The sequence below is a fragment of the Balaenoptera ricei genome, chromosome 4 (genome assembly GCF_028023285.1).
Source record: "Balaenoptera ricei isolate mBalRic1 chromosome 4, mBalRic1.hap2, whole genome shotgun sequence".
NCBI lineage: Eukaryota > Metazoa > Chordata > Mammalia > Artiodactyla > Balaenopteridae > Balaenoptera > Balaenoptera ricei.
Window position 1 is genome coordinate 78962207 of NC_082642.1, and position 15465 is coordinate 78977671.

General features: G+C 38.1%; 1 protein-coding gene across 3 annotated transcripts in view; it reads left to right on the forward strand.

Annotated features, from left to right (window-relative positions):
- The window catches only part of VPS8 (VPS8 subunit of CORVET complex), a 288065-nt gene that overhangs the window by 120052 nt on the left and 152548 nt on the right, over positions 1-15465 (forward strand). For all 3 annotated transcript variants that reach the window (XM_059920698.1, XM_059920699.1, XM_059920700.1), the window contains 5 exons: positions 1569-1611; positions 3040-3112; positions 3401-3520; positions 8858-8929; positions 14929-15048. In XM_059920698.1, coding sequence (XP_059776681.1) covers positions 1569-1611; positions 3040-3112; positions 3401-3520; positions 8858-8929; positions 14929-15048 — 428 coding nt within the window. The remainder of the gene's footprint in view (positions 1-1568; positions 1612-3039; positions 3113-3400; positions 3521-8857; positions 8930-14928; positions 15049-15465) is intronic.

The window sequence follows — 15465 nt, forward strand, 5'->3', positions numbered from 1 at the left end:
AGCCACTGTGGAAGACAGTTTGACAATTGCTTATAAAACTAAACATACTCGTACTGTATGATCCAGCAGTTACACTCCTTTACCCAAAGGTGTTGAATATTTATCCACACAAAGACCTCTGCACAGATGTTGATAGTAGCTCTCTTCATAATTGCCCAGACTTGGAAGCAACCAAGATATTCTTAAGTAGGTGAGTGGGTGAATAAAGTGTGGTACATCCATACAATGGAATATTATTCAGCACTAAAGGTAAATGAACTATCAAGCCATGAAAAGACTTGTAGGAAACTTAAATGCATTACTAAGTGAAAGAAGCCAGTCTGAAAAGGTTACATCATGTATGATTCCGATTATATGACATTGTGGAAAAGGCAAAACTATGGAGACAGTAAAAGGATCAACGTTTGTTAGGGGTTGGGGGCAAAGGAGGGATGAATAGGTAGAGCACAGGATTTTTAGGGCATTGAAGCTATTCTGTATGATACTATAATGGTGGATATATGTCATTATACATTTGTCAAAGCGCATAGAATGTACAACACCGAAAGTGAACCTTAATATGAACTGTGGGCTTTAGGTGGTAATGTGCCAGTGTACGTTCATTGATTATAAGAAATGTCCCACTGGTGCAGGGTGTTGTCAGTTGGGGGGTCGTGTGGTGTGGGGATCAAGGGGTAGATGGGAAATCTCTATACCTTCCTCTCAGTTTTGCTGTGAACATAATTAAAACTTCTCTAAAAAACAACGTTTATTGATTCGAAAAGTGGAATTGAAGCAGAATGTAATTATTCATACGATTTTGAGCAATTCAAGTTTATTTGCACTTACAACAACACAGATTTGGAGTATTTATAAAGGATTATTGATTAAGAGATATACACTTGCTTGCATTATTCCAGTATTCATGTCAAAAGTAGAAATTTCAGTTCATCAGTATTACCAACTACAGATTCCTGTAATCTGCACACTGTAAGGCTTACTGATCACTTCACCCACTCCTGATGCTCTTACACTATTCTTTGTTAACTTTGATCTTTTAGCCTAAAACTTAGTCTAACTATGTTTCCTATTTCTTTTAACCAAGAAATAGGTTTATACTACCAGTGACAGAATCTTACGTTTTAGACGTAACTTAGGATACAAAGGGTCCGAAAGAGTGTTTAGTCTTAAGTTTCTTAAACATTTGTGAACAAGAGTCCATGTTACAAATAAGAAGACATTATAGTTATGCCTTAATATTAATTAGTTAATTCAACAACTCATTGCCTGCTCAATACCTTCCCTGGGTCCAAGCTATTCGTTAAGCCAACAATACATAGACCTCTACACTAAGATTTATACCTTCTACATGTACCCTTGAATGACTCATTGATTTTGTGTCTGTGAAAAGAATCTAAAGGAAATTCTAAAAATTATAATAATTAAAGCGGTCTTATCTCACTTTTCTATTGTTTGGGAATATACCTGCCTCACCTCAAATGCCAAGTTTTATTTTTTGTTTCCACATAAAGATTATATTTCTGAAAAGGTTTTGAGAGAGAATTGCTAAAGATACTTCTCTATTTTAGATGAGCAAGTTGTTATGGGCAACAAGCTTCTTGTATATATTAGGTAAGAGATTTTTAATTTATTTATGTGTGTATGCTTCTTTTACAGAATTTCTCCTGTATTCTTAGAGGTACTGTCATCTGTTGTCTGTACAGTGCTTTTCGTTTTTCAGTGTTCTTTCATGTACAGCAGTGCTTCTGAACGGTGGGTGATTCTGTCCCCCATCCCCTCTCCCCTCCGCCAGACATTTGCAACGCCTAAAGAGCTTTTTGCTTTGTCACAGCTGGGTGGGGTGGAGATGCTCCCGGCATCTGGTGGGTAGAGGCCAGGGATGCTGCTGAGCATCGTGTAATGCACAGGGGAGTCCCCACAGCAAAGAGTTCTCTCTCCCGAAGTAGCAACAGGGCAGAGGTTGAGAAACCCTGATGCAGAGCATTTTACTTTTACTACCAACAAGTCTGTGGGATATGTATTTGTCCATATTTTATATATAAGGGCAAGAGATTAGTTTGCATCACGAAGAAGTTAGTGACAGAAGTGAGCTGAAATGTTTATGTCCTTACTCCTGGAACTGAGTTCTTCCAATAGACTATGCAGGCTCAGAACTGTGTCCCGATAGAGCTTTTACATAGATAACTGGCTGGCAGACAGGCAGGAAGGTGGCAGAACCTGCTGGCACATCATTTTAGCTTCTGTATGCATCAGAGTTAACTTCGAGACCTATTTCACATTTGTTACATTGATTTTTTAGTGTAGAAGAACATGTATAGCATTTACCTAGTACTTTATCTTCTGTACTTTAAACTTCTAAGAATATGCAGGTATCTAGCTGTCTCTAACATTCAAAATTGATGACTGCTTCAAATTCACTTAAAATTCACTTCCCCCTACCCCCGCTGCCAAATGAGGGCATTTTCAGGAGACATTTTTATAATCCAGCCCACAAAGCAAGTCATTAGCCATTAGGAAGGTCTGATTTGGAGGTAAAACTGTACAGTTAATTTCTCATGAGATTCTAATTCTCCCCGACAGCTTGTCTGACTACAGATATTTTTTAGCCTAGCTCATTCCCCATCTTTATTCACCATTCTTAGAACCACTGGATTTAAAAGTCTCTGAGAACATGAGGCTTTTACCTGTTAACAGTATAATGATGCTGTTAGTCTCTTTCCAGATGCTGGGTATGAGACTTTTAGGTAATCTGTCCTTATTCCCTCTTGCCTATTTAGTGCAGCTTGAGTTTTTCTTAGGAAAAATAAGAAGAAATGAAAGCTGTTACTCAGTTACAGGGTGTGTTATTTCACCACCATCTCTGTTGCCCACATTTTCTGAACTGGCTATCATCTTGATCTGGGCTTGGACCTGACCTAACTGACAAAAGCTGAGCCTGCTTAAACTTCAAACCTAGTATCTTGGGTTTGAGAAACAATGTGTTCCCGGGAAGTTAGCCCATTTTAAGTCACCAAATCTGTTCTCTTTCTTCTCTTCTAGCTGTTGTCTAGCAGGTCGTGCCTATCCCCTTGGTGACATCCCTGAAGATCTTGTTCCCTTGGTTAAAAACCAGGTTGGTGCTATTTTCATAGCATTTTTACTCTCTTGTTAAAATGCAGTAAAGACAAATTGTAATAGAGGGTTACACATGGGTCAGGAGCTATCAGCTGTGACAGGAGAGAGGTTGCATACCATCGCTGAAGCCAGTAATTATAGCTGAGAGAGGTTAGAGAAGTTATAACACAGTGGCAATTTAAAGTAAATTCAACCTGCTTTTATTTTATCCAAATGGGAATCATTGCTTCGGCAAGATACTTTGTAAGGTGAGAAAATAATCACCTTTTTTTTTTTCAACTTACAGGTTTTTGAATTTTTAATTCGCCTGCATTCAACAGAAGCTCCCCCTGAGGAAGAAATCTATCCCTATATTCGGACTTTGCTGCATTTTGACACAAGAGAATTTCTAAATGTATTGGCACTGGTAAGAAATAATACGATTCTAAGGTATTTTTAAAAGGAGTCAGGGTGATAATTTTTTTCTAATAGAAAGAAAGACAAATAATAGTCCTTACGCAAGTACAATTTTTATGCCCTAGCAGTAAGGCAGGGTTTCAAATGTTTAATTTTGTTGTGCCACCCATATTTTCTAATTCTTTTTCTCCCTTCTACCCTTCCTTTCCTGCTTCCTTCCCCTCTCTTTCCTCTCTCCCTGCCTGTTTCTCTGTGTCTGTCTGTCTGTCTCTGTTCTCTGTCTCTTTCTGACACATCCTTATTAAAAAGTTAAAGCAGGGTTAGATGTGGTACATCCTTGATTTCATAAATTGTTAGTTTGTGTACTAAATATGGAAGATTGCTCTGAACGACATGTGGTGGTGATGATAGTAGAAGTAACTGGAGTTGAAGTGGAATGTGGAAGCTTGCTGAAAAAACATCCTTGTACATGTTTTATTAAAGATGGATTTGGGTGAGCCAGATTCTCTGTGAAAATGCCCCCAAGGGAATAATTATATAACACGATATACTTTCCCAATTAAATCATATTGCAGTTGTTTTTAAAAAAGCTTTTGATAATATGGACAGCACTTATATTTTAGTGTTTAGTGAAGCAGCAGGCTCACAAATTATTAAAAAACCAAATATTGTATGTGTACAATATTTGGAGAGAAAAAACAGGAAGGAAGTACATCTAAATATTAATAGTGATTAACTGTGTGAGATGGGGTAAATTTATTAAATGAGCATATAGTACTTTTGTAAGTTGAATAATAAACTTACAATTTTTAAAAATGCCTGTGAGAAGGTTGAGATCCCACTCATATCATATTTTGCATTAATTAATTTGAAAATCTGATTTCAGAAGTAGTAACTTTAATAGCATAGGAAGAAGGGAAAAGAAACTTAGAAGTCAGATCTAAGGACTTCCCTGGTGGTGAAGTGGTTAAGAATCCGCCTGCCAATGCAGGGGACACGGGTTCAAGCCCTGGTCCAGGAAGATCCCACATGCTGTGGAGCATTTAAGCCTGTGCACCACAACTACTGAGCCTGCGCTCTAGAGCCCGTGAGCCACAACTACTGAGCCCGCATGCCACAACTACTGAAGCCTGCATGCTTAGAGTCCGCGCACCGCAACAAAGAGTAGCCCCCGCTCGCCGCAACTAGAGAAAGCCCACGTGCAGCAACGAAGACCCAATGCAGCCAAAGATAAAATAAATAAATTAATAAATTAAAAAAGAGAAGTCAGATCTAGTTGGTTTAGGAGACCTTAGATGCCCAGAATAGAATATAAGGGCACTTAGTGTCTGGCATGTAGGATAAAAGAAACAAGAAGTGGTGGGGCTGGGGTTCAGAAAGCATGATAGAGAGCAACAAAGAATTTTACCTAATTTTCCTGTTTTAAAGGACTGTGGTAGCACTGAAGATTGGAATTATGCTCATGTCTGAATTATGATACTGGCATCGATTGTAAGGCTGAAATAAAATCTCTGTCATTTACTTGACAAATATTTGAGTGTCAAATATATCACATGTACTGTACTAACTGGGTGTGTACCCTGGGCTGACAGGATATAAACCCTGCCTTTGTGGAGGAAGAGGATCCAGACTTGTAGATAAGTAATTATAGCACAGTGTAAGACGTGTCACTGGAGAAGTACAGGATGCTGTAAGAACACTTAGAAGGGGAATCTAATGGAGGGTTCAGGAAGGTGTCTTGGATGAAATGATGTCCATGGTGAGTCTCAAAGGATGCGTAGAAGTTAGGTTAAGGATAGGGAAAAATATTCTAGGCAGAAGGACAGACTATGTAAAAAGGCCTGGAAATAAGACAGAGCAATGTGTGTTCAGGTAATTGAAAAAATTCAGTATGGCCACATCTTTAAGTATAAGGAAGCCTGCAGAGAGAGAAATTAGAGAGGTAGAGTCTGAGTTTTGTTATCCATGGTAGGAAGTTTGGACTTTATACTAGAGCAGCAGGTAGCCATTGAAGCCTTTTAGGTAGAAAAATATCACGATTTGTAGTTTAGAAAAATTCCCTCTGATTGTTGAATGGAAAATGGATTGAAATAAGATAAGATTGGAGGCAGGAGGAAGTTAGCAAAATTTTGTGGTAATCTAGATAGAAGGTAATGGTGGCTTGATTAGGGCAGTGACAGTGGGGGTAACCAAGACATGAAAGGATTTGAAAGATATTTTAGGAGGCAAATCAGCCTAAGATTTAGGGCTTAATATACAGTTGGATGTGAAAGATAAGACGAATAGGGAAGCATCAAAGATTCCTAGATTTCTGACCTGGTAAACTGGATGTATAGTGGTTTACTTGTGGATTCAACAGGAAATCAGAGGAGAAACAGGTTTCTTGGGAGATGGATGGGGCGGGGGTGGTGGTGGTGCAGAGTAATGGTGAAGTGTGGTAGAGGTAGAGAATTAGCTCTCTTTTGGACTTAATGAATTTGAAATGCCTACAAGACAAGTGGAGGCTTCCTTCTGTGTGTGCATCAAGGGTTGGCTGCATTCCCAAGTATTACAGCTGGAGAAGTTGGCGGGGGAAAATGACATACTATTTTCCGCATTCAAGTACCTTCTTTATTTGCTACAACCAAGTGCAATTTTTTAAATAAATAGTGTGTTTTGGGGATAGCCTATCTTCTCAGTCTTTGACAGTCTCTTGTTTTAGTAGGACCTTTATCTTGAGCCACTTTCTTCTTTACCACAAGCCTCCAAGGAATATCTCTCCATTCCCTTTTCTATGCTAAAAGCTGTATCTTACCAAGGCCTCCGGTCCATACTTGCCAGACCTCTTCTTTGTTCTTCCCATTAGCCAGTGTGCTGATCCACCAGGTTGCAGACGTGGCCTCATTATTTCCTCACCCAGGGTGGATTTCCCTTTTTTTTGGAGGTGAATTCCATTTGATATTATAGGTATTCTGTTCCTACTGAAACCTCGTCACACCCTCCTTTCCTCTACCCAATTCTATCCTGACCTCTTTTTGGTTTTATGGGCTTTGGAGCCAACTTTGCTAATTTGGGATGTTTACTTTCCCACTTTTATATAAGTTGAAGTATGTAACATTTGTTGTCCTTCTGGTTTTCCCATTAGCCTGGGTTGTGGGTGATTCTTTTTGTTCTTTTCTACATACACGTATCTTATTGGGAGATGTGTGAAGCTGTTAGGTCAGGGGTTCACAAACCACAGTCTGTAGACCAAATCCAGCTCCATTTGGCCTCTGGCTTGTGTGAGCTAAGAGTATTTTTTTTATTTTTTATTTTTGAAGGTTATAAAAACAGAAGAAGACTGTGTCGTACAAACCACATGTAGCCCACAAAGCCTAAAATATTTTCTCTCTGGCCCTTTACAGAGAATGTTTCTTGACCCCTGGATCAGGCTTTAGTCAACTATCATTATCTTACAGAAACCCTATAATAGTTTTTAAGGGGCTACAGAAAGAAGTTTGTATGACCAAATTCACAGGTGACTTTGGACTTGAATTTTAGGTCTACCTTTGCACTTCACAAACCGTGTCATTCTCCATTAGGACATCTTTGCATGTTATTCCTCTAACAGGCATTGTATAATTAGAAGCATCTTTGGGAATGATAATGTTTTAACATAAATGTGCCATTTTGGTGGCAGCTGTTAACTACAATCAAAATATGTCATTATGTGTATCACAACATTCATAAGAAAGTATATCACCACTTAATTATGTTTACAGAAGTAAACTTGCAATATGTGTTTCAAAGCAGTGAATACATGCTGCCAAAAGGAAAGTGGATACGGAAATTCTTTTTTACTTGCTGTCAATGCTGTAGTTGTTTAATACATATGTTAATTCTCCGTGGTTTTGTGTTTAGCTGAATAGCAGTTGTATTAGCAGATAGTACCTTGTCTCTGTGACGGCAGAGTGACATCTCATTTTGGCCACACGCCCTGGGAAGGGGGTGTGTGCATTTGTGTGAGTGTGTGCGTGTTTGTTGTTCTCATAAACCTTAGAACTGAGAGACTTTCTAGACCATCTTTCTGTCTTCAGGCCAGGTCATATTTAACCCGTGTAAGCATCAAAATACCCTCTGTTTGAGCTTTCCAGATTAAGAGTTCCTACAAGTCCCCTAGGTAACTCATTTAAGCTTTTCTTAACTAACTGGCAGCAAAGGATTCTAGTTGAAGAAGAAATTTTTTTTAAAGATTTTATTTTCCTCTGTAATTAACTGGACAAATCAGTAGTCGTTGTTTTAAGTGCTTACTGTGTGTCAGACAAGAAAAGGGAAGGAAGGACATGCTAGTAAGAGAACAGCACGAGCCAAAGTACTTTGGAGAAGCTCGGGAAGCTCAGGGCCCATTTAAAGAACAGCAAGTATTCTGGTTTGAATGTAACTATGATGTAGTCTTGAAAGTTTGTGGCTTTGAAATTCTTTATTAATCTATTGGGACCATATGTAGTCTTATTTTTTTGCTTCAGGGTCGTAAGCAGTAAATTATTGCTGTGTGCATTTAAACATTACTAAGGGCCAAATGTGCTAAGTGAAAACCATAGGCAGATCTTCAAGTCTTTCATCATTCTTATTATTCAGTAAATATTTTCATTTAAATTTTTTTATAGTGAATATAATTTCAATTTCTTCATATATGCATCCTGGAGCTTCTAGGTATTTTCAGAATCTGGTGCTGTCATATACGTGGGTGCATGTTCTGTTCAAAATATATTTGGCTGTACTTGAGCAGGGGCATAAAATCAAAAATGCTGTACTTGGCAGTGTTTTGAAAATAGAATGCCTGTTCTTTGTATGTATCCTTGAGGTTTTTAACATTGTGACAGTTTTACCGTAATAATTTTTAAAAATATCTATTGTTGAGCATCATTTTTTCCAAGTTGTCATGGAAATCATGAAAATTATTTTTTGTATTTCAAACTGTATTTCAGTTATTATTTCCAAATAGCATGGACGGAATGATGGCTGAGCATGTAACATGTATTTCATCCTTTTCAAACCCTTGCTCACAAATTGTCTCTTGCCATTAGTGTTCTTTCTTTTTTGTTGCCTGTAAACTTTGCCTTCCTTTCCTGAGTCACTCTTTGGCTATATAATAATCACTATATGTTTATACTTTTTATTTATTCAGAATGCTATGCAATATTGAATACTGTAGCTTTCTATTTAACTCACTAAAAATAACTTATTAAAGGTATATCAGGAAAAACCTGATGAGGAGTGGTTACCTTATTTGGAGTTTACCTGACTATTAACAAGAATTTAATATCATGTTTCCTTCTAAAATTTCCAAATAATACTTACTTTTTTAAAATTTCTTTTTCCCTTTCAGACTTTTGAAGATTTTAAAAATGACAAGCAAGCTGTAGAATATCAACAACGTATTGTGGATATTTTGTTGAAAGTAAGTATTCAAAGAATACATGTCTTTGTATTGATGTTTATATTAAGAAAACTGAATTATTTGATAGCAGGCTCCAAAATATTCTTGTTTAATAAAGTAATATGTTGCAATCATTTAAAAATTTTATTATGATGTCTTAGTACTTTATTCAGCTTTTGAAGACAAAGCATTCATTCAAAAAATATAATGTATCTCAGCTACAGAGTGCTACTCTTGAGAAATGCATATTGTGATAATTCCTATATTAGTATGATTACATTCAGTAATGGAGACTAACTTCAGAATGCTTTGAGAAATAATTAATGTGAAGAGTCTCCTTCTGTCTCATACCAACACCACTGTGTTGCTAAGGTAGTGCCATACATAGTTTTGCCATGGAACTGAGATGATGGTGACACTTAAGAATGATTTGAGGCACACAGAGATGATCATCCCAATCTAAATCTAACTAGATTCAGTTGAAAGCTATTTTGAGATTCATACTGTTGCTAGTGAATGATTCTTTTTCTGTCCATCTGCACAGCTTCAGCCATGCCAGTTTCTTCTTGTAGTTGAAAGCTTAGAATTTTCGTTCTGTTCATTTGGCTATAAAATGGAGATTTCATCCTCTTAGTAACTTTTAGATTATTTTGGACAAGAGACTAAAATTAAAATATTCTCTAGTTGTTCATAACATTAATGCATTAATTACATTTATAATAGTTCTTCATAATTTTCAAAGCTCATTTATATACATGATCTCATTTGAGCTATTTATTGACCTTGTAAGATAGGCAGTGATGAATAAGAGAATAGAATTGCTAAGCTCCCAAATAATGCCAGTTTGATCCAGGTGGCTAGTATGGAGAATATTCACCTAGATTTCCAAAATACCTTCCCAAATGGTCTTATTCTTGTCCTTCTTTAATTCATGATCTTACCTCTCCTCTACCTAATATTCTTCTATGGCTCCCCCTTGGCTCAGTTGAAATTAAGTTCTGCTGTGAGAGAAAGTTCAAAATAATAATAGCTTGTTATGGAAATTTAGTTTTCTCCTATAAGTCTGGAGGGTAGGCAACCTGATCTAGTAGAGTAGCTTCACAAACTTATCAGTGATGTACATTCCTTCTGTCTTACTGCTGTTATTCTTAGTATGTGGTTTGTGTCTTTTGGTCCAAAATGGCTGCTGAGGCTCCAGCCATCACCTCTGCATTCTAGCCAGCCTGAATGCAGAAAGAGATGAAGAAGAAAGTGTTCTCTTTCTTTCAGAAAATTTTTTAGAAGTTGTGTACTGCAATTCTGCTTATATCATGTTGATCAGAACTTAGATATATGGCCCCTTAGATGCTAAGAGAGACTGAGAAATGTACTCTATTTTGTGAGTGGCCATGTGTTTAGCTAAAAATGAGGAGTTCTGTTTCTAAATTAGAAGGAAGGAACAGATGTTGGAGCACAAGTACTAGTTTCTGCCATACCCATCTAAACTGTTTAACACGACATCCAAGATGCTTCTATATTTTCTGGTCCCTGACTACTTCTCTATAACCGCTCCCCTCTCTGACCCTCCTCACCACCACCACCACCACCCCCACCACCATTCTGTATTATGAACTCCTCAACAGTTTTTTTTTTTGGTTTGTTTTTGTTATTTTGTTTTTTGTTTGTTTTGGCCACACTGCACAGCTTGCAAGATCTCAGTTCCCCAACCAGGGATTGAAAGCCCAGAATCCTAACCACTAGGCCACCAGGGGACTCCCTTCTCAACAGTTTTAAATTGTTGGAATTCAGTGAACTTTCTGTGTCACCTTTACAGCTTATGTTCTTTGTGTGAGTTTTCTTTTATCCCACCATGCCTTTTCTTTCCCTTTCCCTGCCTGGCAAATTCCTAGCCATTTTCCAAGACATAACTCAAATATCATCCATGAGAAACTTTTAGAACCCTGTCTCACACTTCCAGTTTGATTATTTGCCCCTTCTCTGAGTTCATGTAACACTTCATGCTACACTTGGCACACTATAGTAATCGTTTACATGTATATTTTCCTACCTGGAATGAATTTCCTGTAGGTAGCAACTGTAAGGATTTTTTTTTTTTTGGGTCATTGTTTTAACATGCCCAGAAACAGAAATATGTCCAGCATAATGCCTTCAACCTGGTAAATGTTCAAGAAATGTTTGCAAGTTGATTGAATTAGAATTAGAATTTAAAACTGTACTAAGGGACTTCCCTGGTGGTTCAGTGGTTAAGAATCCACCTGCCAATGCACGGGACATGGGTTCAAGCCGTGGTCTGGGAAGATCCCACATGCCATGGAGCAGCTAAGCCCGTGTGCCACAACTACTGAGCCTGCGCTCTAGAGCCCACGAACCACAACTACTGAGCCCACGAGCCACAACTGCTGAGCCCATGAGCCACAACTACTGAGCCCATGAGCCACAACTACTGAAGCCTGCACACCTAGAGCCCGTGCTTCGCAACAAGAGAAGCCACCGCGATGAGAAGCTGGCGCACTGCAACAAAGAGTAGCCCCCGCTCGCCTCAACTAGAGAAAGCCCACACGCAGCAACGAAGACCCAACGTAGCCAAAAATAAAAATAAATAAAAATAAATAAATTTAAAAAAAATAAAAATAAAACTGTACTAAGTTGGAAGAATGATCCAAATGAAGGAAATAAAGCTCCATGAAGTACTTAAACTCTTACTGTTGGTGAATTGTGCTCTTGTATATATATATTTTTTAATTGAAGTAGAGTTGATTTACAATATTGTGTTAGTTTCAGGTGTACAGCAAAGTGATTCAGTTTTTTATATATATATATATTTTTTTTCAGGTTATTTTCCATTATAGGTTATTACAAGATACTGAATATAGTTCTCTGTGCTATACAGTAAATTCTTATTGCTTATCTGTTTTATGTATAGTAGTTTGTATCCATTGACCTCATACTCCTGATTGACCCCTCCCCCCCTTTTCCCATAGGTAACCGTAAGTTTGTTTTCTGTATCTGTGAATCTCTTCATTTGTATTATTTTTTAGATTCCACATATAAGTGATATCATATAATATTTGTCTTTCTGGATTACTTCACTAAAGTATAGTATTCTCTAGTTCCATCAATGTTTGCTGCAAATGGCATTATTTCATTCTTTTTTATGGCCGAGTAATACTCCGTTACGTATATAAACCACATCTTCTAAAGCCATTTGTCTGTTGGTGGACACTTAGGTTGCTTCCGTGTCTTGGCTATTGTAAATAGTGCTGCTGTGATCATTGGGGTGCATGTATCTTTTCGTATTAGAGTTTTCATTTTTTCCAGATACATGTCCAGGAGTGGGATTGCTGGCTCATATGGTAGCTCTATTTTTAGTTTTTTTAAGGAACCTCCATACTGTTTTCCATAGTGGCTGCATCTTGTATGTTGTTTTGATAGTATTTACCTAGGGTCAATGAAGAATGAACTTTTGAGATTATTTTCTCATTTCTGGTGATAGAGTTGTACTCATTTGTTAAAGTGTTTTTCTGAGGGAGCATAGGCAAGGACCAGAGAACAGGTGAGTGAGCATCAAACCTCAGGCATTATCATGGGTGCTGAATGGCTGCAGATATAGAGGGGGAAAGCTGTTAATTTGTGACTTTTTATAAGATTGCTCAGAAAATTTTGTAAGCATGGTCTCTGAAATCAGTCAGAGAGGGAATGAAAAGAAGCTAAAATTTCTAGGATGATAACTTGCTGAGGTGGCAAGGGAATGGGCTGTGAGTTAGAATTGTTTCCTTTGAAGGTGTTTCTAGGATCAGATAGTTAAAATTACACTTCAGAGCAAAAGGAAGAGCTAAAAGCAGAGAAGGGCACTAGTTGGGGCCTGAGAGTTGGGTCCTAGGAAAGGACCTGCACACTGAAAGGGAGTGATGACTGGGCATTTTAAAGCTATAGAAAGCTCTTTGAATATTATAAATTGGAATTTAGATACACACACAGATTACAACTTGAAATCTCTTCATACTCTAGTAATGATTAATTATGCACTTGAGCAAGCTGTGACTGCTGGATTAAAAGTAGGCATGGTAAAAAAAAGAAAGGGACATAGTGCTTAGCAAAGTAAGAAAAGGTAGGCTAAAAGCTCGGCCCCAAGGGAATGCTTTATAGGAGAAATCTTATACTTTATCTTTGAATGGAAAATGAAAGGAGGGAACTTAGGACTTTTCTCTAGGTGAGATGGGGTACTATTCCCTAATTTGTTTTAGAGTTGCCTCCATAAATTCATCTAGTCCAAAACAATACCTGGTCTTCCTTCCCATACTTTTGCATTCTCCCTCTTTGTTAATGGCATCATTCTCCTCCCTGCCTGTCAGGCTCAAGACCTGCCATTTTTCATTCCTCCTTTAGCCACATGTTTCCACACATGTGAATACTTGCCCTGTCTCCTCTCTCTCTGCAGTGTCTTTTGCATCTGTTTCTCCTTCCCTGTTCATTATCACTGCATTGTTCTGAACCCCTCTGTCTCTCCCTTGGACCCCTGAAATCACATGCATCTTGGTCTCTCTACCTTTTATCTCTTGCTTCTGTTATTTAATCCTAAACACTGCTGATGGGGTAATTTTCTTAAGCACAGTGCTGATCATGATCAGCTCTCTTCATTGCCCCTTTAGAAACTCCTCAGTTTTTGGTGGAATAAATTCTACATTCCTTAGAATGACATTGGAGGCCTCATCTTTCCTTTCGATCTAATTTCTCCCTCCTCATGCATGCTGCTGCATTCTAATGAAACACAGTTTCTCCAGACAAACTTGTATTTTCCTGTGTTCATGCTTTTGCCCCTACTCTTCTCTCTGCCTGGGCTGCTCTTTCTCCTGACATTTCCCCCTGTCATGGGTTCCACGTGGGCTTTAAAGCTTAGTTTAAAAGCTAGTTTTCTCTTTTTTTTTTCAAATTTCTTCTCTAACCAGTTGAACTAAATTTCTCCCACTGTGCTTCCGTAGTCATTTGTTCCTTTATAATAGTGCTGATTGATCACATTATGCTTTTTATTTAAGAGTTGTTTACCTGTCTCACCTTGCCTTCTGGTTCATAATTCCCTTGAAGGCTTCTACCATAGCATCTTACTCATAGTAGTAGGTACTCAGGAGATGAGAGGTCACTTAAATCAGAGGACTGATTATGACTTGGTAACTGTGTGTGGTTGCAAAGAGCCTGTTATATGAAACCATCTGTTCAACAAACTGCTTATAGACAAGGCAGAAGCCGTTCACTTCATTTTTTCGTGGGCTGGCTGAGTTCTTTTCTGGGATACTTTCACTCTCAAGTTATCTTACTTTTAAACCCCAGAGCAACTCCCTTCTTCCTGTGTTGGTGGACAACTTTTTAATAAGATTACTTTTAATTTAAATTAACTTTAGATTCTCTTTTAAGAATTCAAGAGAGGGCTTCCCTGGTGACGCAGTGGTTGAGAATCTGCCTGCCAATGCAGGGGACACGGGTTCGAGCCCTGGTCTGGGAAGATCCCACATGCCGCGGAGCAACTAAGCCCGTGAGCCACAACTACTGAGCCTGCGCGTCTGGAGCCTGTGCTCCGCAACAGGAGAGGCCCCGACAGTGAGAGGCCCGCGCACCGCGATGAAGAGTGGCCCCCGCTCACCGCAACTAGAGAAAGCCCTTGCACAGAAACGAAGACCCAGCACAGCTAAAAATAAATAAATGAATAAAGAAGCTTTCATTAAAAAAAAAAAAAAAAAAAAGAATTCAAGAGGGAAACATGATTAATATTTCTTTGAAATCCACCTCTCTAACAATTCAGTTCTTATCCAACTTGTGCCTAAAATTATGCCAAAAATTACTAAAATGCTTTCAGGGTGTGCAAGTAGTTGTGCCCCTTCTCTAAATGGTATTGAACTCAGTTGTTACATAGCCAATAAAAGAATCTTTGAGTCTTTAGTACTGAGGCTTCCCCCAGCTTCTAATTATTTATTTTTCTGTGTCAAACCAGATGGCATATTGAATAAATGGTCTCTTTTGCTCATCAGGTTATGGTGGAGAATTCAGATTTTACTCCCTCACAAGTAGGGTGTCTCTTTACCTTCCTTGCCCGGCAGCTTGCAAAGCCTGACAATACCTTGTTTGTAAACAGAACCCTTTTTGATCAGGTGAGCGTCTTTAACCATAAGAACTAGAATTGTTTTTATTTACTGTTCATAGAAAAATTCACTGGATTACATGGTTTCTTAATATAATAGCCCATTGGGTAAGTGTCTTACCAGATAGAAGCTTTTTCACCTTTCAGTTTGGATCTAAATTAGTTTTTTTTTTTTTTTAATGTTGTGTTTGGGTAGTATGACTGCCTAGTAACTTGGTATCATGGGAGTATGGTTTGTGGAGATTGGTTTACATAGATTCTGTTCTCCCAATTATTCTGTTTTTCTAGATTGCCTAGAATTCTTGGCTTAAGAATTTTTCAGTTTAATAATCACCCATCTCACTGGTAGTAAGACTATGATGTTGAGCATCTGGAGGAGAGATTACTTTTAGAAAATCTGAATTTACTTACAGATGACTTTAACTGT